This window comes from Aotus nancymaae, unplaced genomic scaffold, assembly GCF_030222135.1.
Source record: "Aotus nancymaae isolate 86718 unplaced genomic scaffold, 86718_ANA_hifiasm-v0.15.2.pri h1tg000046l, whole genome shotgun sequence".
NCBI classification, from domain to species: domain Eukaryota; kingdom Metazoa; phylum Chordata; class Mammalia; order Primates; family Aotidae; genus Aotus; species Aotus nancymaae.
The window spans coordinates 25,666,084-25,694,053 of NW_026988460.1; the positions used below are offsets into that span (position 1 = coordinate 25,666,084).

The 27,970-nt window shown below is 47.5% G+C and overlaps 1 protein-coding gene across 2 annotated transcripts in view; it reads left to right on the forward strand.

Annotated features, from left to right (window-relative positions):
• The window catches only part of FGD5 (FYVE, RhoGEF and PH domain containing 5), a 124,711-nt gene extending 96,744 nt beyond the window's left edge, over nucleotides 1-27,967 (forward strand). For both annotated transcript variants that reach the window (XM_012472658.3, XM_064362073.1), the window contains 11 exons: nucleotides 2,736-2,807; nucleotides 5,514-5,582; nucleotides 11,092-11,175; nucleotides 12,554-12,633; nucleotides 15,270-15,369; nucleotides 15,760-15,897; nucleotides 16,376-16,505; nucleotides 17,351-17,481; nucleotides 19,069-19,197; nucleotides 26,055-26,209; nucleotides 26,601-27,967. In XM_012472658.3, the coding sequence (XP_012328081.2) occupies nucleotides 2,736-2,807; nucleotides 5,514-5,582; nucleotides 11,092-11,175; nucleotides 12,554-12,633; nucleotides 15,270-15,369; nucleotides 15,760-15,897; nucleotides 16,376-16,505; nucleotides 17,351-17,481; nucleotides 19,069-19,197; nucleotides 26,055-26,209; nucleotides 26,601-26,637 (1,125 nt within the window). In that variant the 3' untranslated portion in view covers nucleotides 26,638-27,967. The remainder of the gene's footprint in view (nucleotides 1-2,735; nucleotides 2,808-5,513; nucleotides 5,583-11,091; nucleotides 11,176-12,553; nucleotides 12,634-15,269; nucleotides 15,370-15,759; nucleotides 15,898-16,375; nucleotides 16,506-17,350; nucleotides 17,482-19,068; nucleotides 19,198-26,054; nucleotides 26,210-26,600) is intronic.
• The last annotated feature ends 3 nt before the right edge of the window (nucleotides 27,968-27,970 follow it).

Genomic DNA, 27,970 nt, shown 5'->3' on the forward strand with positions numbered 1-27,970 from the left:
CTCAGCCTTCCAAAGTGCTGGGATTATAGGCATGAGCCACCATGGCCAGCCTTAATTTATTTTTATTTTATTGTATTTTGTGTACTTGTTTTTTACCAGGAGTTTTTACCAGTGTTTCCCATTCTAATCATGACCACACTAGCCTCCTCCCCTTGCTTATCTGTAAATTCTCACTCCAACAGCGAGAACCTGGTTCCCACCACCCATAAACTTAATTGCTCAATTTACCTTGAACAATTTGTGAAAGATATTTTTCCTGGGTATAGAAATCTGGATTGACAGTTTTTCTTTGATGCCACTCCACTGTCTTCTGGCTTACATCATTTCTGGCGGAAAGACTGCTGTGGTGCTCATGAGTGTCTGTCTTTGTGTAACGTGTCCCTTTTTTTCTGGCTGCCTTTAAGATCTCGTTTGATTTGATTTTGGGAAGTTTGGCTGTGATGTGTCTGTGTGTGTTTTGTGGAGGGTCGGATGCTCTTTATCCAGTTGTGATTCTCAAGCTTCTTGGATCTGTGGTTTGTTGTCATTCATGAATTTTGGGAAATCCTCTTGGATGCTCTGTTCTTTTCCCCACTCTGTGTTTCGGTGTGGTCATCCCCACTAGTCTATCTTCAAGCTCGTGGAGTCTTTCCTCAGCTGTGTTCCGTTTGCTGCTAAGCCTGTCAAAGGAATTCTTTATTTCTGATACTGATTTTTTACTTTTAAAATTTCTACTGGACTCTTTTGTATGGTTTTCATCTCTGCCAAAATCCTCCATCTGCTCATAGGTGGTATTCACCTTTCCTGCCAGGTCCTTTTAGCCCCCAGTCAGAGCTACTTTAAGGTCTGATGGCTCTGACACCTGTGTCCCTTCTCACTCTGGTTTGTGGAATGCTTTCTCCTCTTGAAAATGAGTTGAGGTTGGGAGTTTTTTGCTTGCTTTTTGTGTTCCTCATAATTTCTTACTGAAAGCCAGGTACTATATGTAGAAGCACTGTAGAGACTGAGATAAATCGTTATTCACCCCCCAAGGTGGGCAAGCCTCTTTTTTGGTCATGCTGTTCACGGTGGGGGACAGGGCAGTCAGGTCAGTCCAGTCGGCACCTGAGCTGGGTTTGGGTTTTGCTGACATGTCATCAACCTTCAGTGCCTGCCAGGCTTCATGCTTCTCCAGCAGGGACTGCTGTGACCTGCGGGGTGGGTCAAAGAGGTTTTTTCTCATTACTGCTCCATATTCAGCTTTTAGCCCTCCCTGCACCACAGGAAGGGCCTCTCTCCATGCTCTGGTCCTTCCCAGAAGCAGGCTACTGCCCTGTGTTACTCAGTGCTGGGCTTATGGTGGGCACATGCCTCCATCTGAAGCAGAGCCTGTGAGCCAGGCTCACCCCTCCATGGCAGCTGAGCTCTGTGGCTCTGTGGCTGGCCTTAGACAGGTTTCTGGCTTTCCCCCAGCAAGGCATTGATGCATAGTACTGGGTCCAAGGGGTTACCGCCCCCCTCCTATGGTGCAGCTTTTGCTCTCTTTCCCTAGAGCAGCAGATCTTTGCCTGGGCTCTGGGGGTGGGAGGTCTCCTGGTCTCCCCGGGGAGCTGAAGCCTTGCATGAGACAGGGCCTGAGGAAGTGGGCAGGGTTTTGCATGTGGCCCTGCCCTACCCTGGTCTTCCTTGTGGGCAGAGACTTGTGAATGAGCGCTTTTGAGTAAAGACAGATTCCCTCGGTCTGCAGCTCCCCATTACTCTAAACTGGCACCAGTCCACACTTCTCCTTTAAGAATTTATTGACGTTTTCTCTGCTCTCTTCTTACCTTCCTTTAACCAGTCACCTCTGCCTCCTGCGTGGCGCCAGGGGTGCGGCAGTCCCTGCGTCTCATTCCTCTGTGAATGGGCTTGCCAGGCAGAACCCAGCGCACTCGGTTGCCTTGTGACCCCTGCTCTCCCACAGGCTGAAGCAAAGTTATGATTTTGAAGGTTATCTGGCTTTTTCTCACTACAGTGAGCAGTGTTCTCTTATATTTCCTACATCATTAGCAGAAATGGAACTACAGTTACTCATTTTTTACTATATAAAATTTTACGCCCCAAACCATAGATAATGGAAAAGACTTTTCAGGGTAGATTATCTACTCACAGTGCTGACCTTCTGCCTTTAGAACCTGCCCTGTGTAAGGTTCAAGGAGCACCTGCCTACGGTGCGGGGGTGGGCACTTGTCGTATCTAGGATTGTGGGGTGCTGTGCAGAGGAGACAGGGGACTGTCACTGTACATTTTGTGGCTAAGCCAGTGAGGTACTGACAGGGCACACTTATTTTTCTAACCATGAGGCTTCACAGAGTGTGGACCCAGTTTCCTCCACAGGTGCTGTGTTTTGGGACTGCTCCCCCTTGGAGACCCCCCTGGGCTGCAAGCCAAGAAAGCCTGAGGCCAGCTTTGGGTCTGGTGAAGTTCTCATGCTCCAGGCCTCACGAGGGACGTTGGATTAGAGAGAGTAGGAGCTGCTGTCCAGAGAAAAACAGGGATGTTGGGCAGCACGGCAAGGCCAGGCAGCCGCCTCCACGGCACACACAGCGATGGTGGTAGCGCCCTGCAGACCCAGGCTCGGGTCCCAGTCCTGCCTCGTACAGGAGGTTGGATTTGGGGCAGGCCTTTCCGGCCTTCATTTTTGTCTGATACAGAAGCAATGCCATGCCTTACAGAGGAGATAAGACGCCTGGAAGGGGCCCTGACAATCTCCCCCCTTGCCCCATTCCCACCCACAGGAAAACCTGCAGAAGCTGGTCCACATTGAGCACAGCGTCCGGGGCCAAGGGGATCTCCTCCAGCCAGGAAGGGTGAGTGCTGCCGCCGTGGGCAGGGGCAGAGGGTGGCCAGGCGAGGCTCCGATAAGTCCCATTGTTCACTGGGCTGGCCCCAGACAGGCCTGGCTGCAGGTGCTGTCTACCATGGAGGGCAGGCAGGCGGGTGGGTGCGGGCTCACTGGGCTCTCCTGGCTGCAGCCCTGGGCTGCCTTCCCTGGGGTTCCCCACCCTATGTGTTGCCCCCAGGGCAGTTAAAGACTCAGAGCCAATTTTTTTCATGTTCCCTGTGGCTCTCCTCACCTCCAAGAAGAGGAAGCACCAAGTATTTTTAGTGCAGAGTTGCTGGGAAAACAGAAAATGATCTCCCAAGAGCAAGCCCCTAGAAAATTTCTTAAAAATAACATTCTTGAAGAGATAAATTCATTCTCTTTAAAGCTCCAAATGGAAAACATAAAACTCAGCTTAAAAGTAGTAAAAAATATGTTCATTACCAGTTATGCTCCATAAAGGACAAGAGACAAAGGAATGAAAGTGCATGCTCAGAGGACTTTTACTCGAGATTAGCAGGTGTCTCACGGGTCTGAGGTTCTGTGACGTTACATTTAGTGTTTTGACCAGGATCATAAGTTTGGTAAATTATTTCTTAAATGTCTGTTTGTATATCCAGAATTAAGGGGGCTATAGCAGCTGTTCCCAGGTCTTCATCTGTTTTAGTAGACCTTCAGAGGCTCTGTTCTTGAATGGACTCCTCGTGGGTACAAACCAAGGAGGGAGTCATGGCTGGGACCACCCAGAATCCTGAAAGACACAGTCTTGAGTGTCATGATCCCAAATGTTGAAATCCCAAAAGATCAAAATCCCAAAAATATAATTCTGGAAAAAATAATTTAGAAACATATTTAAAAGATATTTATATTTTTAAAAAGGGGATTTAAGAAACATAAAAACACAACTGGGCCGGGTGCGGTGGCTCACGCCTGTAATCCCAGCATTTTGGGAGGCCGAGGCGGGCGGATCACAAAGTCAAGAGATTGAGACCATCCTGGCCAAAATGGTGAAACCTTGTCTCGACTAAAAATACAAAAATTAGCTGGGCGTGGTGGCGTGCACCTGTAGTCTCCGTTACTTGGGAGACTGAGGCAGGAGAATCACTTAAACCCGGGAGACGAAGGCTGCAGTGAGCCAAGATCCTGCCACTGCACTCCAGCCTGGCAACAGAGCGAGACTCCATCTCAAAACAAAACCAAACCAAAAAAGAAACATAAAAACACAATGGAACACTTCACAGCCCACTTTATACAATAAAATTGGGACTAAGAACATACATAATTTTGCAAGCATAAGTGTTGCTGTATGCTAACAATAGTTTCATGGGTCAAACAGTCATGAGCACACAAACCATATTCATAAAAAAGTCAAACAGGAAAATTTATCCATGTATGTCACTATGGTTAGTACTTGCATGCACCAGCCTTATAATTCTGGTCATCTGAAATACCATGACAAATAACCGAAGTCTTTTGATGAGCTCAGTTAAAATCTGTGATGGGTCACTATGGTATATGCAGCCACCCACAGAGCTAAGATCTCAGGAAAAATTGTCTTTCACAGAAGCAAGGGTTATCTCCATTCATTGAGGAAGTTGGTGTTTTTAAGTATATACACAGTGCTTAAACACAAGTTCAACATTGTGATAATGTACTTTTCATGAAGTCAAATTTGCAAAAAAAATGCATAAAATGAATTAGAACTCTGTAAAAGTTTGTACCCAATTTATACCTTCAGTATTGGAAATGATACAGGATGTAATACAGAGCATGGTGAACTGCTTTGCCAGGTTTCCAGGCATTCCTCAGTCCAGTCAAGCTGATGCCTAACAGTTAACCATCACAAATTCACCCCTTGTCAACTTGGCACTCGAGTGCATCTTCCTAAGTCATATTTAATTTTCTTTTCTTTTTTTTTTTTTTTTTTTTTTTTGAGACAGAGTTTCGCTCTTGTTACCCAGGCTGGAGTGCAATGGCGCAATCTCGGCTCACCGCAACCTCCGCCTCCTGTGTTCAGGCAATTCTCCTGCCTCAGCCTCCTGAGTAGCTGGAATTACAGGCATGCACCACCATGCCCAGCTAATTTTTTGTATTTTTAGTAGAGACGGGGTTTCACCATGTTGACCAGGATGGTCTCGATCTCTTGACCTCCCCGCCTTGGCTCCCCAAAGTGCTGGGATTACAGGCGTGAGCCACCGCGCCCGGCCAGTCATACTTAATTTTCAAACAAAGACAGTAACAGGGTAATAATTCCACCTAACATAATGCAGTTCTTCTGTGATTGCAATTTTTAGAATTTTGTGGGTGTTTTGTGTTTTTTTGAGACAGGGTCTTATAACGTTGCCCGGGTTGGTCTTGGACTCCCGAGCTCAGGTGATCCTTTCAAGTAGTTGAGACTATGGGCACACACCATGGCACCCAGCCTGATTTTGGAATTTTTGATGTTAAGCATTTTAGACTTTGGGGATTTAGACTTTAGGAATTGGCATTCAGGGTGGTGCCTTTCAGGACTACGATCCAGGTCCTGCTCTAGGATATACAGCACCTCCCGTGAGCAGGGATTTATCTGCGAGCTGCCCTTGGGTTCTCTGGGAGGCTTTATGATTTAAGTTTCCACTCGGGCCTCCCTACACCCTTGTCTGGGATTAAGGGGCCTCAGCCTGACTGCCAAGGTCTGCTTCTCTCCCCACAGGAGTTTCTGAAGGAAGGAACGCTGATGAAAGTAACAGGGAAAAACAGACGCCCCCGGCACCTATTTCTGGTAAGTGCCCGGTCCCCAAGCCAAGCTCTGGAACTGCCAAGTTCTATGAGGTTTTCTAGGGCCATTATTCAAGGACAAGTGGAAGTGGGTGGGAGGAGAGTAGAAAAGAGCAGAAATTTGAGGGTGAGGATCATTCCAGACAGCTGAGAGCTTCACCCTTGGAGACCACAGCCCACGGGACATTTGTTATTTGAATGATTTTGAGTGGAATGTTGGCAAAATGTAGTTGCCCACATCCCCACCTTAAATATCTGTCAACCACCTTATCTAATGCTCAGAGAACTGAGGTCCAGAAAGGAAAGTTGCTGTGGCCAGGCCTCCTGGCAGGATGGTGGCAGAGGCCCAGGAGGGAGCCAGGGGTTGTGACCCAAGTACAGCATTTTCTTTACTGTGTAGGAGATGGGATATAATTGAACATTTTTGCTTGGACGGCTGTAGTCTTGCCTACCAGGGAGTGTCCAGGCCTAGGGTGTAGCTGTATCAGCGCCAGTGGCTGTTGAGTGCCCCAATAATGGGACCCCCAAGTGGCCATGCCTTTTAAGCCCTCTGCTGGGCAGTTTTTCTCTTGCTCCTGCACTTCTTCTCCTCTCATGCCTTGTTCCTGTCCGCCACAGCTGCCTCTCCCAGCCTCCTTGTACTTCGTTAGAGCATCGTGTGCAGTGGGAGAGACAGGCCGTGGTAAGGGCCTATGAGCTTGCTCTGTTCCAGGCGTTGACTGAGCACCTCGTGTGTGCTGATGCTAGAAACAAAGAAAGAAAAATCCCAGATCTTGCCTTCAGCCTTCAGAATCCAATGGGAGGGAGAAGCAAGCAGACAGTCCATTGTAAATGCAGAGTTTTGAGCATGATATGGAGGATCTCGGGCGCTGTGGAAGCAAAGAGGACTAAGGAGGGCCAGGGGGTAAAGAGAAGAGGAGGCACAGCCATGGCAGCGTTGCCGTGTATGGAGTGTCTGCTGGGTGCGCACACTGTGCTCAGTGTTTCCTGAAGAATATTCTACCCGAATTCAGCCCTGGAAGAAGGATGGGAATTTGGCAGGTGCACCAAAGAAGGACGTTTCAGGAGAGGGAAGTGCCTAGGCCAAGGCTAGAGGTGTGAGGAGTGTGGTGTGTTGGAGGAGCTCTGTGAACCTCAAGAAGTCTTTGTCTGCAGCCAGACCCTTCTGTTCCTGAGTGGGGCTTTCCCCATGCCCTGAATAGGTCCTACCCATAGAGGGGCCACTTGAGGGCTGACCTCCAGAGAGTGCTGGTGGCACTGGTAGAGAAATCTTGAGCCAGGCCTGGAAGTGTGGAGCCTGTGGGGCCGGCAGTGTGTGCTGACCCCCGATGGCTGGGGTCCTCAGGCTCTGCATGAGGCACTAGGTGACCCAAGTCCAGAGTCTTCCTCCTTCTCTCCCTCCTAAGAGCTATTTCTTCCCTCCCATGAGAACCCCTCACTCTGGCTGGTCGTTGCTGCAGTGGGCGAGATTTAGCTGCAGGCAAGAGGAGAATGGACCCCCAGGGGGGATTCTGAGAGGGATCTGAGAGCCAAGCAGTATGTGGCTTAGATTTGGGTTCTCAGAAGGATCGCAAAGCCTGAGATGTTTGAGTCCTTTTCTCTAGGTCGTTTTTTTGGTTTTTTGTTTGTTGTTTGTTTTACCTCCGCTTACACACCTCCAGTGTTGGGTTGCTCACTACCTGCTTAACATTCATTCATTCTGCAGCTTATTATCCATCTCTTCTGCATGCCATGATCTGTGCTGGTGTGTAGACTTAGCCTCTGCCCTGCTATGGGTCTTGGAGTCCAGTGGTGGAAGCCATTTTTTATTCCATATTAGACAAGTCTAAATTTTAAAAATTGTCTTCCTTGAGGAGAAATCCTTGCCCCTGAATGTAGGGGAGGTAATGAGCCAGATGGAGCTGGTTAGATCCTGCCCCGTGGGACACTCACTTCCTCTGTGTCCCTTAGACAACTCACAGACATGTGCAGGCCTCAAGTTTCCCACCAGGAAAGTGGAAAGACTGGGTGGTTTTGAGAATTAAAGGCCTGGCATTTAAGTATGTGTCTGCTAGATAGAAGCCGCTTATCTGATAGTAGTCACAACAGTTTCTCCCTTCCCGCTGACAGCTGTTCATGGGACACAGGTCCTCCCTCTCTAACTAGAGCTACAGATCTCATCAGCTCCCTGCCCCAGCACAGCTCTGCAGGAAGCTGGTGCCCACAACTGGGTTTCTGTGAATTTCCCTCTCTTCAGGACGCCAGAGGGAGGCCATATAGGATGGCAGTGGGGAGGCAGACAGACGGGATGCAGACCCCAGATGCAGGCCCCAGCTCTGACAGCGACTGGTGTGAGATCCCATGGGCACACCCCCAAGCCTCAGTGCCCTAATCTTTAAAACAAGGGAAGCAGTGAAGCTGCAGCTGGAAAAGGGAGGAGCTCTGTCATGGCCCCTCAGCTGTTTGCATCTGGCCACCTCCTCTGGCCACACCCACAATCTCTGCACTTCTCCCAAGGATCTTGAATGCCAGGAACAGACACAGCAGCCTGGCTTTTCCCAGTCTGTCCTCACCTCGTCCTCTGCCTCATTTGTCCCTGGTCTTGGCTCACTGGCCCTCAGACACCTTGAGGCTCTTTGAGAAGGGTGCCAGCTCCTCCCCTTCAAGCCATGCTCAGATGGCACCTTCTGTCAAAGCCTAAGCACTGCCCCTGCTTCCCCCGCTCCTCCTCCTCAGGCCCTGCTTCTCTCCCCCACACTCTCGCCATCTGGCATGGCCCTTTATCAGAACATCTCTCTCCCTCAGGGATAGGCCCAAGTCCCTCTGGTTCCCTCGCTGTGATTATGCCATAAGACCCTGCAGTCTGAACCTGGGTTCTTTGTTCCTCTGGCTCAGCACAGCCCTTCTACTGAGCAGTGTTGATAACTCTCTAATGGAGGGGTACATGGGAGGAGGGTGGCCCGATAGGTGCTCAAGCCAGGGAGTGCCATGGTGAACAAACACATTAGGAAGAATTTTTCTTCCTCAAAGGTGCCAGTTTCAGAAAATAATCTGAACTGCAGAACAGAGTTCTGCATCTGGGCACCTGCGCCCAGCAGTTTTGTTAGACTGTGGAAAGTGTCCCACCAGGCCCCGACATCCCTGAGCTGTCATGATGGGCTCTTCCTCCAAGCTGGGGCTGTAAAGCACATACTTTTTGAAGCAGACAGGAGAGCCATGGGCAAATTAGGAGGCAGCCTGGTCCTGAACCATGAAGGAAACGTTGGGGTGCTCATGGCAGTTGCCATGGTGTCAGGAGATTGAGGGACCATCACAGAGAGGCTGGGCTGCTCTCCCAAGTGACATAGGCCAGTTCCCTGGGGCTGGGAGGGTTCATGGGCAAGGCGGTGTGCAGGTTCACTGTGAGAGCAGCCCTGACATCCTCTCCCGAGCACACTGGAGGAGCACTCATCAAGCTATACCCCTGACTTCACCGTCTGCTAGCTGTGACCTCAGGCATGGCCTCTGGCCTCTCTGGGCCTCAGTTTATCCCTCTGGGAAATGGGAATTATGATTATGGTGCCTGCATATTAGGATTGTGGGAGTGAAGTGAGAACGCTTATGTTAGGGGCTTGGCCCAGCACCTGGTGCAGAATCAGTGTCAATGCAGTGTAGCATCTGTCACTCTTAGAAGGCAGGGCAAGAACAGGGCTTCACAAACTACAGCTGCAGGCCAACGCCAGTAGGACGCCAATTTTTGGTGATAAAGTTCTGTTGGAACACAACCACACCTATTCCATTATGAGTCGTCTGTGGTTTCTTTGCATAGCAGCGAAGTTGAGGGGTGGAGACAGAGGCCTGAAACATTCAATACCTGGCCCTTACAGGAAAGTGCGCCAACCCCCACCTACTCCCAACTCTATTGGGAGACATCAAGGCCCAGAGAGAGGGAGGTGTTCCCGAGGTCCCATAGGGGATCAGTATTGGGCCAGGTCTCCTGCACTGCCATGGCTGGAACCATGGAGTCTCGAGGAGCTGACTGTGGGAAACCTCATCCATTCTGTTCCCTCAGCAGGCTCTGTCTATCGGGGAAAAAAAGCATTCATTCTGGCTTTTCACATGTGTTGCCTTGTTCCATCCTCACACACCCCTACTTCATGTTTTCCTCCATGCCTGCGGGGCTCTCCTTGGTTCATGTCAGCACCATGTGTAGAGGGCTTGCCTTGGTTCACATTGGTGCCATATGTCCAGGACTTATCCTGGTTCACGTTGGTGCCATATGGCCAGGGCTCATTCTCATTTATGTTGGCACCATGTGGAGAGGGCTCTTCCTGGTTGGTGTTGGCACCATGTGGAGAGGGCTCACCCTGGTTCATGCTGGCTCCATGTTTAGTGGGCTTATTCTGGTTCATTTGGCCCCATGTGAAGAGGGCTCACCCCAGGTTCATATTGGCCACCTATGGAAAGGGCATTCTCTCTGTGTCCATGATAAGGTAATGGTGGTGGTTACTCCCATTTCCGAGAGGAAGTTGAGACTCAGCCAAGGAAAGGGCTTGGTCACAGTCTCAACACTGGACCATAACATGGTCAGGATTTACAACCCTGAGCGTGATGTCATCTTCTCACACCTGAAACCATTTAGCTAACCAGAAATACTCTCTCCTAAGGAGATAAAGTGACTTTCATTACGTCTGTCTGCCCTGATGTGGGGGGAGCTTTAGTTGTTCATTCAATAAATATTAATTGAGCACCTACTCTGTGCAGGGGACTGGAAGCATAGCAGCAAGAGGGCCCACCACTTCCTTCTCCTCAAGGTGTCTTCCCCACCCTTCCTTAGCTTTCACTCCTTCTACTTTATGGAGCTTTAATTTTTATAGAGTGAAATGTATCAATCTTAAGCATATGTGTTAGTTGGTACTGACAAGTGTATATCACAGTGTAACCACCACTTGGGTCAAGATATAGAACATTTCCAGCCACCAGAAAGTTCCTCTGTGCCCATTTGCAGTTGATTTCTCCCAACCCCGAGGACCCCCGTCACTCACTGGCCTGACTTCTGTCCCTGTTAAGATTAGCTCTGCCTGTTCTGGAATGTCATAGAAATGTCATCAAACAGCGTATACTCTCTTGTGCCTGGCTTCTTCATTCAGCATGATTTTGAGGTATATCCATGTGGTGGTGTGCATTGGCAGGGTGCTCCTTCCTGTTGCTAGAAGGCATTCTGTGGTAGGGATAGACCACAGCTTGTTTATCCATTCACCCGCAGATAGATATTGGAATTGTCCCCACTTTTTGGCTGTTACAAATAAAGCCACTGTGAATATTCTCACGCATGACTTGAGGGTATGTGCATGCATTCCTCTCGAGCATCAAACTAGGAATGGAATGGCAGGGAAGGGGCTCACATTTTCGCCACAATGTTTTTGCTCACTTCTGTGAGGTAACTGAGGAATGCAAGATGCCTGTGCACACTGGAGCTCAGGGATCTTTTGAGGACAGAAGCCTGGCACAGCCTTCTGGGGCCAGGGCCTCTAACAGTGTTTCTCTCTCTCTAGATGAACGATGTGCTCCTGTACACCTATCCCCAGAAGGATGGGAAGTACCGACTGAAGAATACATTGGCTGTGGCCAGCATGAAGGTAAATGTCTGGTGCTAGGCACCCTGGGGTTGGGGGACAGAGAGACCCCAGGAGAGAAGGGGACAGCATCCTGCTCTTAGGAGCACCCAGACCAGCTGGAAGAGGGAGGCCTGCAGACAGAGTTGGGCTACAGCAGGTTTGTGCTGTAAGTTGCCCAGGGAGAGGGGAGGGGGATGGAGGGCTTCCAGGAGGAGGGGACTGAACCCTTATAGTGGTTAATATTTGGTTGGATCAGGAAGGAAGGGAGGGAGGAGCATCCTATGAGGAGGATATTGCATAAGGAAGGGCCTGGGTTGGGGGAACAAGTAGGTGTTTGTTAATTTTTAAATTGTGGTAAAATACACATACCATTTTAAAAGTAACCATTTTTAAATGTACAGTTCTGTGGCACTAAGCATATTTACACTGCTGTGCATCCAGCACCACCATCCATATCAGAATTCTTTCTTCTCCTTTCCAGACTGAAACTGCCCACATTCAACACTGACTCCCCATTCCCCTCTCCTTCCCAGCCCGACACCCACCGTTCCATTCTGTCTCCATGAATTTGACTATTCGGTACCTTGAATGAATGGAGTCACACAGTATTGATCCTAGACTTGTTTCACTTAGCACAGTGTCCTCAAGATTGATCCCTGTTGTAGCATGGGTCATAGTTTCCTTCTGTTGTGTGGATAGGCCACATGTCAGTGGACACTGGGTGGTTTCCACCTTTTGGCTGTTGTAATGCTGCTGTGAACATGGGTGTATGTGTGAGGCTTAGCTCCATGTAACTTGGTCCCAAAGATGGAAATGCTTGGGAGGTATTGGGGACTTTGAGGAGCAGGAGGTTTTAGGAAGTTAATTCTGGTGCAGAAGCAGGCTTAAGGTCAGAGAGGGAAACACTGAGGTGGGACAGTGGAGCTGCAGGTAGTCGTCATTGTCAAGGGCAGAAGCAAGGATGGCCAGGAGAGCTGTAAGAGGCACTGTGCCATCTCTCTTGATCCTGGTAGGTGCTTTGCTATGGGGAAGGGGAAGGAGGAAGCTCTTTCTCAGCATGGAGGTTCCTTCCCTTTTGGAACCAAAAGCTCCACCAAAGAGACTGTTAGAAAAAGCTATGGGAGACATGGTCACTGGGCAGGTACTTGTCCAACATGACACTACACCTGGGGTTGCCCAGACTGGGCCTTACTGTGATGCTCTGTGGCCTTCCCAGTGGTGGGTGAGTGGCCAAGGATGATGAAGCTGACAGCCAGATCCCTGGGACAGCACCTGCCATCACAGAAATGTATGTCCTGAGGCTAGAGAATGGCAGTAGATTGGCATGGTCCCACTGTCATCTGTCAGAAGCCAGTCTGCACTTGCCCCTCCCTGAAGGAGGCTGCTGTTGGTTTTCCAGGTCAGCCGCCCTGTGATGGAGAAAGTGCCCTATGCTCTAAAGATCGAGACTTCTGAGTCCTGCCTGATGCTGTCTGCAAGGTATGGGCAGGGGAGGGAGGATGGCACACAAGGCAGAGATATGAGCATGGGAACATTCAGAACAACAGATGAGGATGTGCTTTTATTTTGGCATCCTTCTGGATCAAAGGACTTTTTTTCTTTTCAGTGTCTTTTAACCATTTTGGGGAAATTGATAAGAACTTCTCTCCCACAGAAAAATGTACATACTCATAAAATTTTATATGTAACTCCAGGGGTTTCTAGAGTCCATTGCTTAAATAAGGCAAAATGTCTCATGTTTGTGGAGCTCTTTTTGGATGATCGGGTCTTTACAGCAATACGAAAAGTTAAGGCAAGTAAAAAATGTATTGTGTGCTTCTGTTCATAAAGTGGCCTTTTTGCTTTCCTATCTAGGTGAGAGAAAAAAACAATGTGAGCTTTCATCACGTATCTTATCCTGTCTGGGGGTTGTCTTAGTCCATTCAGGCCACTAACAAAAATACCATAAACTGGGTAGCTTATAAACAACAGAAATTTCTCAAAGTTGGAGGTCAGGAAGCCCAAGGTCAAGCCACTGGCGGATTCGGTGTCTAGCGGGATTCTGCTTCCTGGTTCCTAGACGGTGCCTTCTCACATAGATGGTACCACCTTATATGGTAGGAGGGGCAGGTGTCTCTCTGGGGCTTCTTATATAAGAGCACTAATCTCATTCATGAGGGCTCCACACTCATGACCACATCACTTCTCAAAGGCCCTGCCTCCCAACACCATCACCTTTGGGAAGAGGATTTCAGCATTTGAATATGGGGGGGACACAAACATTCCAACTACAGCAGAGGGCATGGCCTTTCTATCAGAAAGGTCTGCATTTTCTCCAGGCCCTCGGGTTGCCTGGGATCCTGATCTCCGGCTTCAAACCATGACCTTAAGCATCCCCCTTTCCTTCTCTCAGGGTAAGGTAAGTTCGAGCTCTCTGGGGCTTGGAAACCAGAAAGGTGTGGCTCCAGCCAAGGGCAGCTCTTCAGCCAGGGATGGGCATGGCAGGGGTCAGCAAAGCTTCCAGGGCTCGGGTGTCTCCCCACAGCAAGCATGTGAGCCTGGGATGGCAGTGGTGCCCATCATGTGGGAGTTTATCCTGAATTGGGGTAGTTCTGAGTGTGAAATGGTATATAAATCCACTCATGCACATGAACTCATGAACTCTCATAGATGCATTTTCTCATTAAAAGCATTTATTAGGTGGGGCATGGTGGCTTATACCTGTAAACCTATCACTCTGGGAGGCTGAGGCTGGAGGATTACTTGAGGATAGGAGTTTGGGACCAGCCTGGGCAACACAGTAAGACCCTATCTCTAAAAAAAGAAATGTAAGCATTTATTAGCCACACCTTAGTGCCAGGTCCGGGGCCGAGAACATGAACAATTTAGCCCTTGTTGCGCTCTCCAGGAGCATGCATTACAGGCAGGAGAGTTGCAAACCGGCCCCAGGTACCGTCCGTGATCCTCATCACCATAGAGTTGGGGTTTGCAGCTCCTTCCATGCATAGGGAGTTGAGGCCTGCCAAAGGGTCACACAGCCAGGAGATATGGAACTGGAGTTTGAGCCCAGGACTGTGTAGCGCACATCTCTTATCTATTACAGTCTATGGCATAAGGGGAAGGAAGAGGGCTTGGAAACCCAAAGGAGGGACTGCCCCATCTGGAGGAGTGAGGGAAGGCTTTCTGGAGGTGGTAATGCCTGGGTGGGGATTGTGACCTCGCCTCTCCTTGTGATAAAATTGAGGGCAGGAGGCAGCCCAGGGTGTAGTTTCCATTGGTCCAGCCATGACATGAAGGTGTTCGGGTGAGGCCACTCAAGTCACCTTCCTGCTAGTTCAGACCCTCCACACTGAAGCTCCCAGGGGACAGTACGACCCATTCGTCACCTTTTAGGGACATGGCATCTTGCTGCCCACAATGCCGATTCAGCCTCTGCACCGCGGCCCTGCTCCTGCCAAGGCTGGCATCTCTTCTGCCTGCTTTCCAGGGCAGGCTGCACACTTACCTGTGGTGTAGGCGCGACACCTAGTGGACACTGTGAGAACTCCACTCAGCTACGGGGCACACAGCCCAGGCATAGCTCATGCCACTCAGGAAGCCCTCCCTGGTGCAGAGCAGGGACTTGGAAAGTGCCTGCTGGATGACTGTCTGGGAAACTATGTAGGGGAATGAGGAAGGTGGGAGACAGAGATGTTTACCTTTGCCAACTCCCACTTACCCCTTGTCCTCCACAGGTACCCAGCCCTCTGTCCCCTGCCAGCCATTCCTCCTAAAGTGTGGGACCCTCTGGGCCTTCCTAATGTCTCTTGCTTTTGCATGGTGCTTTGCTGTTTGACAGTGTGGTTCCATGTCCCACATCTCCCTGTAGCCCCACAGCAGCCCTGCGAGTTAGGGGAATATTGTTGTTATTCCAGTGTAAGAAGATACAGGCCCAAGGACAGCTAATGGACTGGTGGTCTGCTAGTAAACCGTATCTGGCAGGTGATCTGTTCTTTGGTGGTGGTTCTGGGCAGTGTGAGAGGCCCAGGCTCAAGGGAGGAGAATGGAGCAGCTGAGTGAGGGCCTCATCCATGCTGAGATGGAGGGTGGGAGGCAGAGCCACTCCTGCCTTTGCTTACTCCAGCCCATGCCTGCAGCTCCTGTGCGGAGAGGGACGAGTGGTATGGCTGTCTGAGCAGAGCTCTTCCTGAGGACTACAAGGCCCAGGCTCTGGCTGCATTCCACCACAGCGTGGAGGTGAGTAGGTGGGCAGGGTCCACGGGCCACCAGCCTCAGAGACCTGGGGTTCCCTGGGTGGACACTGCTGTCGCCACTCACACCCACATGAACGTGTGGCTCCTGCCCCTGGGGCACTGGCTCCCCCCAACCCCTACCATGCTCCCATCCCAGTCAGGGGCGGCCTCCATGCAACCAAGGAGAACAGTACCCCCAGCCCTGTTCTCACAGTCTGTTTCCTACCCAAGGGTGAGCATCCTGGAGGGTGCAGGAGAGGCCTTTAGCATCAGACCCATTCACCCACACATGTGCACACCCTGCACGGAGAAGCAGGGCAGGGCTCACTGGGCCATGCATCTGGCTGGTCCCCTGGCCACATTCCACCTTACTCAGCCAATTCTATTGTTACAGATACGAGAGAGGCTGGGGGTTAGCCTCGGGGAGAGGCCTCCCACCCTGGTGCCTGTCACACATGTCATGATGTGCATGAACTGCGGCTGCGACTTCTCCCTCACACTGCGGCGTCATCACTGTCATGCCTGTGGCAAGGTGAGTCGCTCCATCTGGGGTGAGTGTGTGCATGGGGGTGGGGTGGGGGAAGGGCATGTCCCTGTCCAGCCAGGGGTTCAGCAGCTCCTGCAGGCCCCAGAGTGAGGCATGTTCACACCAACCCAAGAGGTACAGATGGCTAATTCCCATTTTATAGATCATCAAACCAGAGCTCCAAGTCTCAGGCCCCTTCCACACCACCACATTTTCAACAGAAAACCGTAGCATATGTGGTTATTGTGCTTGGAAAAAAAAGTATCATGTAGTGGTTAACAGCACAGGCTTATCAGAAAAGCAGATAGGCACTGGCCCAGAAACATGATGCAGCCTTGCTGGGAAAGTAGGGGACATGCACAGCTCCACGATCAGAACCTGGGGCTCCCTAGGGGCACTTGTAGGCAGATTAGCAGAGGGGAGGGGTGCGGGTCTGCTTTGCATGCACTGAGAGGAGTGAGAATCTTCCCACCTGGGCCTGCAGATTGTGTGCCGGAACTGTTCACGGAACAAGTACCCACTGAAGTACCTGAAGGACAGGATGGCCAAGGTCTGCGACGGCTGCTTTGGGGAGCTGAAGAAGCGGGGCAGGGCTGTCCCAGGCCTGATGAGAGGTAACTTGGGGACCACTTGCCTTCTTCCAGGTGGCCTGGTGGCTTCTCCCCAGGCTCCAGTGGCTTCTCCGTGATCATGATTCATGCCTAAAACCGCTTTTCCTGGGAGGGAGTTACTTACTCCGTGGAGGGAGGAAACAGAGGTTTGAGCTCACACCAAGGCACCATTTCCCAAGATGTGGGTTCCATGGAAAATTGATCGGTGTCCCCAGAAGAAGAGTTCTGTGGGTAGCTAACCTTAGGAGTCAGTGTGTCTGTAAGGGGACAGAGGCAGGGAACTCCTGTGTCCTTTACCGTAGAGGCCCTCTTGTCAAGTGTCCTATAGGCCTGTGTCCTGTGAGACTTTTCTGGGACTGAGGACTTTGAGCCTGGCAGTAGAGGAGCTGGGGTAAGGGAGGGCTGAGGCTGTTCCACACAGGAGCCTTGGGAATCTGAGCTGGCCCTTTAGAGACCTGGTTCATGCTGAAGGGACAGGCCTTGCCCAAGCAGGGTCAAGTTCCCAGGGAGGAGAACAGGTGTATCTTGGGCCAAAAACTAAAGCCTTTCCCTGACGTCCCCTCCATGGGGCTAGACCGAGGTCATCAGAGAAGACAGCCCAGTCCCTGCCACCTGGAGGCCTGGAGGCGAAGGGCTGTCCATCACCCTTGAAAATGTCCCCTCCCAGCCCCCATAACCCTTGTCTGTTCTGCAGGAGGGAGAGTGCTTGACTTTCAGGTCCCACTTAACCCCCATGGTGAGGCTGGCTCACATCCCTAGAAGGATTTTACCAGTATCAGCATTCCATAGACAAGCCACAGTCATGCCTGACTCTCACCTCCCTTCCCCACGGCTTCTTTTGGTTACAGAGAGGCCTGTGAGCATGAGCTTCCCACTGTCTGCACCCCGCTTCTCAGGCAGTGCCTTCTCATCCGTCTTCCACAGCATCAACCCCTCAACCTTCAAGAAGCAGAAGAAAGTCCCTTCAGCCCTGACAGAGGTAAGGCAGGTAGAACTACCCACGTGGGAAGGAGGGGATTTGAAAGGCTCATGGTCCTCCTGGGTAGATGGAGTCAGACCCTGCCCTTTCCTAGCCTGACCAGTCTCTTCTGGACAGAGCATTCCTAATGGAAGCATTCCAGCTACAAGGACCAGCTCGTCAGTGAAAAGGGCAGTGCCTTCTGATAGTGCTAGAAGACCTGTTTCCCATCCTTCTCTCTACCTCTCCCCTTCCTCCTGCCCCATAGCCTAGTTCTAGTACCCAAGGAGACTGCACAGATCATGGGGGCTTTTCAGTCTAAAGGAGCCAAAGTCCTGGGTTGGTCCTTCCACGTCAGGCCTCTGAGCTGCACCAGCCCCTCAACCTGAGGGTCCCAACCCTACTCAGGTGGTGATGCCCCTGGAGGCCATGGGCTCTGCAGGAAACTTCAGAATTGGCTAAACTCAATTCTGTCCCACAAATGGGACCAGATTATGTTTGTATTTCCAATCACAACCACAGACCAATGTGTACATGTGAATACACAAGCTGTCCACAAGTGTGATCAGCTGCTTCCAAGTCAGTCCATTAATATTCATTATCAAGTAGCAGGTAGCAAGGGTTTAAAAAGTGTTAGGGAATGGAAAATTTAAATAGGTACCGTTTTATCCATTAACTTGTTCCTCTTGCAAATTAAAAATCTTAGAAATAGTTTAACCATACATAAACATTTTTCAAAAAAAAGTATAAAATAGCACATATAATGAAAAGTGAGTTTCTCATCGTTCCCAGCCTCCCTCAATCCCACTGCCATCGAGTTTCTTATGGATCCTTCTAGAAATTTTCATACACATACATAGTACAGATGTACATTCATAGATCTTTTTCTACCCAAAAGACATGTTATACAGAATCTCTTCTGTTTTCTCCACTTAATTTGTCTTAGAGATCATTTCATAATCACATATATGTATAAAGCTCACATTTTTTACATTGTATTTCTCTTTTACTAGTAAGGAAATTGAAACTTAAGAGGAAGTCCAAATTGCTCAGCATTAACCACCTAGTAATTGGTAGAGCCTGGATGGGAAATCCCAGGTCGGTATTACTTCAAGCCTGTGTTTTTCACCACATAAAGCCTATAGACAGAATACTACTACCCCCTGCCACTACAACCAGTAGTAATAATAATAAAGGGACTTAATACTGCACACACCCCACTAGGCAGGAGACTATAAAACCTTTCAAGCAACAATACAAAGAGGATCCCTCCCTAAATGGGAAGAAGAGATAAGTTGCAAGTGCAAGAGTTAATTTTAGAAGAATCTTTTACCGAAGTACCTGCCGTTTCTTGAGAGAGGGAACCAAGAATCTGAAACACCACTAGGGGGAAGCATCGGTATTCCCAAAGTCATGTGGGTCCATTCATTAAATCTTGTTTCTCAGATCATTAAGTACTATCTTGCTGACTTTGGTACTGGGTGGATCCTGAGATCTTATCCAATGTCAAAGCAGTATAAGTAGTCTGCCAACTGGTTTGAAGTGTGCTGTGTCTGAACTGTGCCCAACCATCAGGGTGGCCTGACTGCTCTGCTTCCCTCCTGCCAGGTGACTGCCTCTGGAGAGGGCTCTGCCATCAGCGGCTATCTCAGCCGGTGTAAGAGGGGCAAGCGGCACTGGAAGAAGCTCTGGTTTGTCATCAAAGGCAAAGTTCTCTACACTTACATGGCCAGTGAGGTAGTGGTGATCGGTACTCTCCCCCCCTTCTCTCTCCTGTGAAATGACCCCCTGGGGCCTGCACTCCTGTCACCTGCAAGGCTGTCTGAGTCCTGGCTGCTGAGCCAGTTCTCGTAGCAGTCAAGTCTTTAGTGAGCAATGCCATGTGCTCAATGTTGCTGTGGCTACACAATCACACACCATTTCAAAATCTAAGGAATGTAGGTATAGACATGCCAACCTGTGGCACAAAGTGTTTAAATGTCACAGGCCCAAAATCTAGGACAAAAGACAGGACAAGCCAGCCATGCCACAAAAGAAAACTCCTTCCTACTCTCTACTTAGATTGCTCAGGGCAAAATTCAGCAGTGTGGAACAAGCTACTCCCTTTTTGTCTGTCCATTTCTTTTATAGGGTAACTCTGGTAACTCTTCTAAAGGAAACTGAAATCTGTATTTTATAGAACATCTTCTTTTAGGCGAGAGAGCCTTGGATATCAAGCTTACTTCCAGAGTAGACAGATGTATGGCTGTGGTTGTATAGCAGGGTGCTGTCTGTCCCTGACCCAGGCTCAACCTGTTGGATACTGTGAAGCATTTCCATCTCCACACCCCACCAGCAGGTGCTTCTAGGTGGTCAGGCACAGTTTCAGCTTTGAAAATGGGAGTTAAATGTATTCTGATGAGGTACAGAGGTGCTTTGCCTCACTGGGATGTGCATGTCAGATAGGGCTGGCCCTTCTCTCCTGGCCGCAGATGCTAGCAAATGCACAAAAGACGCTTCCTTCTTTGGGGCATGAAGCTTCCCTCTGGAAGGACCTGCAGCTGTGAAGTTTGTGGTATGCCCATCCCCAGGGATCACAGAGGATGGCTTTCTAGAAGAAATTGCTTTGGAGCCATATTTAAACACTTAGCAAGGCCCCACATCTGTTTACTCTAAGCAAAGCAGGCAGACAGGGGATCTGCCTGCCTGCTTTTGGTCTGGCCTGAGTGGCTTGGGCACTGTGTGAACCACACCCCTCCCTGAGGGGCCTCTGCCTGTGTCCAGAGTGGGGCCTTCCACACTGGGGGGGATTTTTATCTTTCCAGAACAAACTGAACAACAGTTGTCATGGAAGTGACAGCATAAAGTTATTTTAAAAGGTAGATACAGGGGCTTGGCACAGTGGTTCATGCCTATAATCCCAGGACTTTGGGAGACTAAGGCAGGAGGATCTTTTTTTTTTTTTTTGAGATGAAGTTTCACTCTGTCACCCAGGCTGGAGTGTAGTGACGTGATCTCGGCTCACTGCACCCTCTGCCTCCCGGGTTCAAGCAATTCTGCCTCAGCCTCCCGAGTAGCTGGGACTACAGGTGTGTGCTGCTATGCCTGGCTAATTTTTGTATTTTTAGTAGAGTCGGGGTTTCACCATGTTGGCCAGGATGGTCTTGATCTCCTGACCTTGTGATGCACCCACCTCGGCCTCCCAAAATGCTGGGATTATAGGCATGAGCCACCACGCCCAGCCCAGGAGGATCTCTTAAGGCCAAGAGTTTGAGACCAGCTGGAACAACACTGTGAAACCCTATCTCAACAAAAAAATGAATGAATGAATGAATGATGGACTTAAGTATGGCTCTAAAGCAGTTTCTTCTAGAAAGAAGAATTTAAGTAATTTCTCAATAAACCTGTTTCAACGATGGAACAAAGCTTTCAAATCTCATCAAAAAAGGTTCTGATGAAGTAGATAGCTGGTTTGCACTGTCTACACCACCATGAACCCCTGTCATGCACCCTGAGGTGGCCCAAAGCTGATGCAACTTGCTGTTTAGTAACAGTCCTGGCAGAAAGTGACTATTAAAAATACACAGGAATCTTTATTTTTTCTGACACTTTTTGTTTTGAGACAGGTCTTGCTCTGTTGTCCAAGGCTCGAGTGCAGTGGTGTGATCACTGTTCACTGCAGCCTTCTGTGAACTCCTAGGCTCAAGCCATCCTCTCAACTCAGCCTCCCAAGAAGCTGGGACCACAGGTGTGTGACACCATGCCCAGCTAATTTTTTTATTTTTTGTAAAGGCAATCTCACTGTATTGCCCAGGCTGTTCTCAAACTCTTGGCCTCAAATCATCCTTCCACCTTGGCCTCCCAAAGTGTTGGGATTACAGGTGTGAGCCACTGTGCCCAGCCTATTTTTTCTGACATTTTATCATTTCTTTATTATATTTATGTTTATAAAAATTTTCAAACATAAAGGATTGTCTTTTTTTTTTTTTTTGAGACAAGAGTCTCACTCTGTCACCTAATCTGGAGTGCAATGGCGTGATCTCAGCTCACTGCAGCCTCTGCCTCCTGGGTTCAAGCGATTCTCCTGCCTCAGCCTCCTGAGTAGCTGGGATTACAGGCACACGCCACCATGCCTGGCTAATTTTTGTATTTTTAGTAGATGGGGTTTCACCATGTTAGTCAGGCTCCCAAAGTGCTGGGATTATAGGCTTGAGCCACCACGCCCAGACACATAAAGGAATGTTAAAAGAATTTTACAGTGTACTGGCCAGGCATGGTGGCTCATGCCTGTAATCTCAGCACTTCTGGAGGCTGAGGTGGGAGGATCACTTGAGGTCAGGAGTTCAAGACCAGCCTGGGTAACGTGGCAAAACCTCATCTCTACTAAAAATACAAAAATTAGCCAGGCTTTATGGCATGCACTTGTAGTCCCAGCTACTCAGGAGGCTGAGGCAGGAGAATCACTTGAATCTGGGAAGTGGAGGTTGCAGTGAGCTAATATCATACCACTGCACTCAAGCCTGGGCAGCAGAGCAAGACTGTCTCAAAAAAAAAAAAAAAAAAAAAAAATTTTATAGTGAACCATTGTATGACCATTAACTGGATGATACAATTAACATATTCTACATTTCCTTTATCAAGTACCTAGCTATTAATCCTTCTATACATTTTACTTTTTCATGTTTTTCAAAAGATACTTCCCCCTAAGAATTTAACATTTTTGTACCTTTTTTTCCTTTTGCAGTCTAATTTATATATAGTGAAGTGCACACATCTCATATATACTATTTGGTGAGTTTTGATTAATGCACACACCTACAAATCGCCACCATCATCCCGTCCCCAGAGGCAACACCCTGTTCCAAATTTTTTCCACCATAGATTAGTTTTACCTCTTAGCCCGCATACAGATGGAATCATGTGTGACTTCTATTCACCATGATGTTTTCGACATTCATTTATGTTGTTGCATATAGCAGTAGTTTACTTTTTATGACTCAATGGTCTTCCATTTTGTGAATATACCAGTTTTGTTTAGCTGTTCACCAGTCGAAGGACATTTGGATTGCTTCTAGTTTTTGGTGATTGTGAATAAAGCCACTTTAAACATTTTCATACAGGCTTTTGTGGGAACATAAATTTTTATTTCACTTGGGTCAATACCTAGGATTGGAATAGATGGATCATATAAGGCAGGCATATGTTTGGTTTATAAGGAACGGTGTGACCTTTTTCCAAAGTGGTGTGCCATTTTACACTCTCCCAACGTGTGTGAGTTTGAGTTCTGGTTGCTCCACATCATTGTTAGCACTTCGTATTGTCAGGCTTTAAAATTTTAGCCATTCTGGTAGGGACTATTTCAGTAACTCAGTGTGGTTTTAATTTAGATTTCCCTAGTAACTAATGATATTAGCACATGATTGCTTTCATGTGCTTATTGGCCACTCATATATTTCCATTTGAGCTGTGTCTATTCAGATCTCTTGCCCATTTTTTTTTGAAGTTGGTTGTGTCTGTGATTGAGTTATAAGAGTTCTTTCTGTATCCTGTGTACCAGGCTTTTGTCAGATAAATGTTTTACAAATATTCTCTCCCTGTCTTTGGCTTGCCTGTTCATTTTCTAATGAATGAATGAATGAATGAATGAATGAACCTTTTGGTGAACAGCAGTTTATAACTTTGAGGAAGTCTACTTTATCAGTGTTTCCTTTTATGACTGTTGCTTTCTGTGTGCTAAGACATTTTTGTCTACTGGAAGCAACTAATTATTTTCTTGTATTGCTTTCTAAAAGCATTAATGTTTTAGCTTTTGCATCTAGGTCATCTCAAATTAATTTTTGTGTATGGTATGACAAGGGAGTTGAGGTTTCTTTTTTTCATTATGGATATCCAGTTGTTCCAGCACTGTTTGTTGAAAAGACTTGCCTCTCCATCTTGGATTGCTTCGGTATCTTTGTTAAATCTCAAATATTGAGTAAGTAGAGATCTATTTCTGGGCTTTCCATTGTGTTCCATTAATATATTTGCCAATCTTTATGCTAGTATCAAACTTTCTCAAATACTTTATAGTAAGTCTTGAAGTCAGGTTGTGTAAGTCCTCCAACCTAGTTCTTTTTTAAGACTGTGTCAAGGCTAGCAAGGTGCCTACACCTGTAATCCCAGCACTTGGGAGACTAAGGCAGGTAGATCACTTGAGGCCAGGAGTTCAAGACCAGCCTGGCCAAAACAATGAAACCCCAACTCTACTAAAAATAGAAAAAATTAGGGGGGTGTGGTGGTGCATACCTGTAATTCCAGCTACTTGAGAGGCTGAGGCATGAGAATCACTTGAATATGGGAAGCAAAGGTTGCAGCAGTGAGCAGAGATCATACCGCTGTACTCTAGCCAGACATTTTTTCCCAGACTCTGTCTCAAAAAACAAAAAATTGTTTTGGGCATTCTAGATCTTTTGTGTTTTCATATAAACTTATTAATTTCCATGATAGGGATTACAGAATCTATAGACCAATTTGGAGAGAACTGACAATGTAATATTAAATCTTTCAATCGATGAACAAACCCTGAATTCCCTTTTAATGTTTTATAGTTTAATTTAGTGTAGACATCTTATACTTGTATTAACATACTGCTAAGTATTTTCTTTTTTGGATGCTATTTTGAATGGAGTTTATTTTCTAGCTGTTTGCTGGTACTATATACACATAAAAATTGTCCTATGACTTTTCTAAATTGATTTTTAGTTCTAGTAGTTGTTTTGTGTTCTTTGCAAGCACAAATAGTTCTACTTTTCTGATCTTTATGTCTTTATTTTTCTTTTCTTAATGTAATAGGGCCTCCAGTATAATGTTAAATTGAATTGGTGAGAGTGAACACTGCTCTTGCCTTGTTTCCAATTTTATGGGAAAAGCATTTGGTGTTTCACTATTAAGTATGATGTTAGCTGCAGGTATTTTATAGATACCCTTTGTTAACAAAGTGCCCTTCTACTCTAGTTTGCTAAGAGGTTTTTTGTTTTTGTTTTTACCATTAATGGATATTAAATTTTGCCAAAGGCTTTTTCTGATCTAGCAATCTTTGAGAATTGACTCCCTTTATTTTAAATTTCATTTTTTTGAGACGGAATTTTGCTCTTGTTGCCCAGGCTGGAGTGCAATGGTGTGATCTCGGCTCACTGCAACTTCCACCTCCAGGGTTCAAGCACTTCTCCTGCCTCAGCATCCCGAGTAGCTGGGATTACAAGCATGCACCACCATGCCCAGCTAATTTTTTATTTATTTTTAGTGGAGATGAGGTTTCTCCATGTTGGTCAGGCTGGTCTTGAACTGCTGACCTCAGGTGATCCACCTACCTCAGCCTCCCAAAGTGCTGGGATCATAGGCGTGAGCCACCACGCCAAGTCAAAACATTTTTTTTCTTAGTTTTCTGGGGTGTTTTCTTTTAGGGATGGGGGTCTCACCATGTTGTTCAGGCTGCACTCAAATTCTTGGCCTCAAGCAGTCCTCCTGCTTTGGCCTCCAGAGTAGCTGGGTGTACAGGTACATGCCACTGTGCCCAGCTTGATTCTCTTCTATACACAAACTGTACTCCCCTTCTTCTTCCTCGCACCACCATTTTAATATGCTTAATTAAATCTCTTTGTGTTTTTATAAAGTCTGTATTGTTTTTGAATACGTATCTTTTTATATAGCTATGTATAAAAATGTCTATATAAAAATATTTTTCCATTAAGCACTATGTGTATAAGATTCATCTATGTTCTTTGGGTACATCTCATCAAATTGTTAGCAACTTTATAGCATAGACATGAGTGCTCCATATTGAAATACTGTAAAGAGGTTTTTGAGGAAGGGGACAGAATATGTGATCAGAAGTAATTACAAAACTGAGTCACTGATCAAACCCATGAAAAGAATGTGGGGTTAGAAGGTAATCATGAGTGCAAATTCTGGATCTGCTTCTTACTGGATGTGTGATCTTAGGGAATTACCTTTTTGAGCCTTGGTTTCTCCTTAGAATGGGAGTGATACCTTTTATGATTGTTGTGAAGATTAAAGATAATGAAAATGTAACTGCCTGGTCCCTGATAAACTGTCACAATATGTTGAGTTTTTTTTTTTCTTTTTTATTGGTAGGGGAGATGGAGTCTTGCTCTGTTCCCCAGGCTGGAGTGTAGTGACGCGATCTTGGCTCACTGCAACCTCTGCTTCCTGGGTTCAAGCCATTCTCCTGCCTCAGACTCCCAAGTAGCTGGCATTACAGGCGCCCACCACCACACCCAGCTAATTTTTATATTTTTAGGAGAGACGAGTTTCACCATGTTGGCCAAGGCTGATCCTTAACTCCTGACCTCAGGTGATCTACCTGCCTCAGCCTCCCGATGTACTGGGATTACAGACATGTGAGCCACTGCGCCCAGACAATGTTGAGTTTCTTTCCTTCCTCAGGGCTGGTCCTGAGGCGAAGTGAAGGTCAACAGTTTGTGTGTGGTGAGCCCGAAGGTGCCAAAGCACACCCCACACAGAAGCACTCTTCACACTTCTCAGATTGGAGATAACAGTAAATGACTATGCATAGTACAGTGTTTAATGTCAGTTTTTCCTTCTGTCCTCTGCAGGACAAAGTGGCCATGGAGAGTATGCCTCTGCTAGGTTTCACCATTGCTCCAGAAAAGGAAGAGGGCAGCAGCGAAGTAGGACCTATTTTTCACCTTTACCACAAGAAAACCCTATTTTATAGCTTCAAAGCAGAAGATACCAATTCAGCTCAGAGGTACCAAAATAACTAGTCTTACAAGATATCTTTTTGTTCTCTCAGAAAGAAACGAGTTATTTCTTGGGGCTTTGGCTTCTGTTCTGCTCCATTCATCCTATCCCATTAGGTCCCTTTGGGCCATAGCAGAACTGCAGAACCACCTCTTCTTTGTCACAATAATGTTTAGACTGTTTTGATTCATGAATCAAGCATGTATTGATTCAGTAAACTTTTGCACTGAGTTCCAGGCCTTTTGCTAAATATGGAAAATGTGTGAGAAACAAATAGGAATATGACATGGTCCTTGACTTCAAACTAAGAGGAATCTAGTCCAGTCATTTCTAGGTTCTGTGACCAGAGTCACAGGCAGAGCCACAAAACCAAATGTCCTCTCCATTCTGTTTTATAGGTGGATTGAGGCCATGGAAGATGCGAGTGTGTTATAGCAGTTATCAAGCATGTGGACTTGTAACAAATTCTTAGGTCAATATGTGAATGCTTCTAGAAGCTAAGCTGTGGCTCAACTCATCTGGACACACACCTGGATTCAGCAATGAGGCCTGACCTTTTTTGCTATAACCTCCCTACCACTCCCCTGCCCGCACCAACATCTTCATGAGTGGAGCCCTTAAAGGATATTTATGGACCTCTCCTTTTCTGTGTTTTTCACCCCCACCTGCCAACCCGGTAATAAACTATCTCCTTACCCTGCAGTGAGTTAAAATTTAGTAAGATGAAGACGTGGAAGCCAATCTAAAAGTACATTTAGAAATGCAGGCTTTTTAGAAGAAAGAAGCTCTTACACTTTTTACTTAGGATAAATCTTATCACCTTTCAAAAATTGATTGTGGTGCCTCAGGTGAAATGAGAAGCTATCAGTAACAGTTATCTCATTGAAAGCACTTTATTTTACTGAGCTGCAACCTCCAATTTTGTGTTTTCTAAGTGATTTACTTAAGTCAATAACAGATGGAATCCTGTGGACTAACGTGCCACCAGTCTTCTAACGAGGGTGTACATAAAATTGATCTGTGCAGACCTGGCTGTGGCTTGCTGGTGTGCAAGCACACATCCCTTTAGAGGGGCTGTGCCCCACCAGATAGGAAGGGGAGGGTTTTCTCCTCCAGTCGACCTTGCAACCTGTATACTAACGTAACTTATTAAAGGAGGGGTCCCTCTTCCCCAGGGCAGTCCTCAACACTGTGTCAGTGCTGGAAACACAGCCACTGGCACATCTGGCCCCCCAGAGGTCATCACAGAGCCTCTGAAGAGTCAGGGTCTGCTTTAATTTATTGTGTGCCTTCCTCTGTTTACCTCACTCAAGCTGACAGCATTGTTGATGGGAATCTATCCTTCTTTTAGACACACGGTAATTCTTGGGCTGTATTACTGAAGTCTTTTTGTTTTTTGAGAGGTGGAAAAAAAGAGAGAACAAGTTATATTCCGAAAGTGAATTCCTGGTCTTGGCAGATGGCTCTGGGCACAGTGAGGGAGCATGAAGTCGTGGCCTGAGCCTGTTCTCTGGGCACTTTGGGGCTAAATCACCTCCTGAGGGTGACTGTAGCTCATTCTGCTGGACAGGTTTTTACATAAAGCAAAGGGCATGTGAGGGGTGGGATTCCTTGTTACTCTTATTGCAATAAAAATCAATTGTCTGATAGCCTGTCCCCATTCTGTTGTTGCCCTGTCCCCTACAAAAAAGAGTGTTTGCTGACAAACCTTTTGTAAAAAGCACCATCTCCAGGACTTAATTGCATTAAATATTTTCAGGGGAAATTT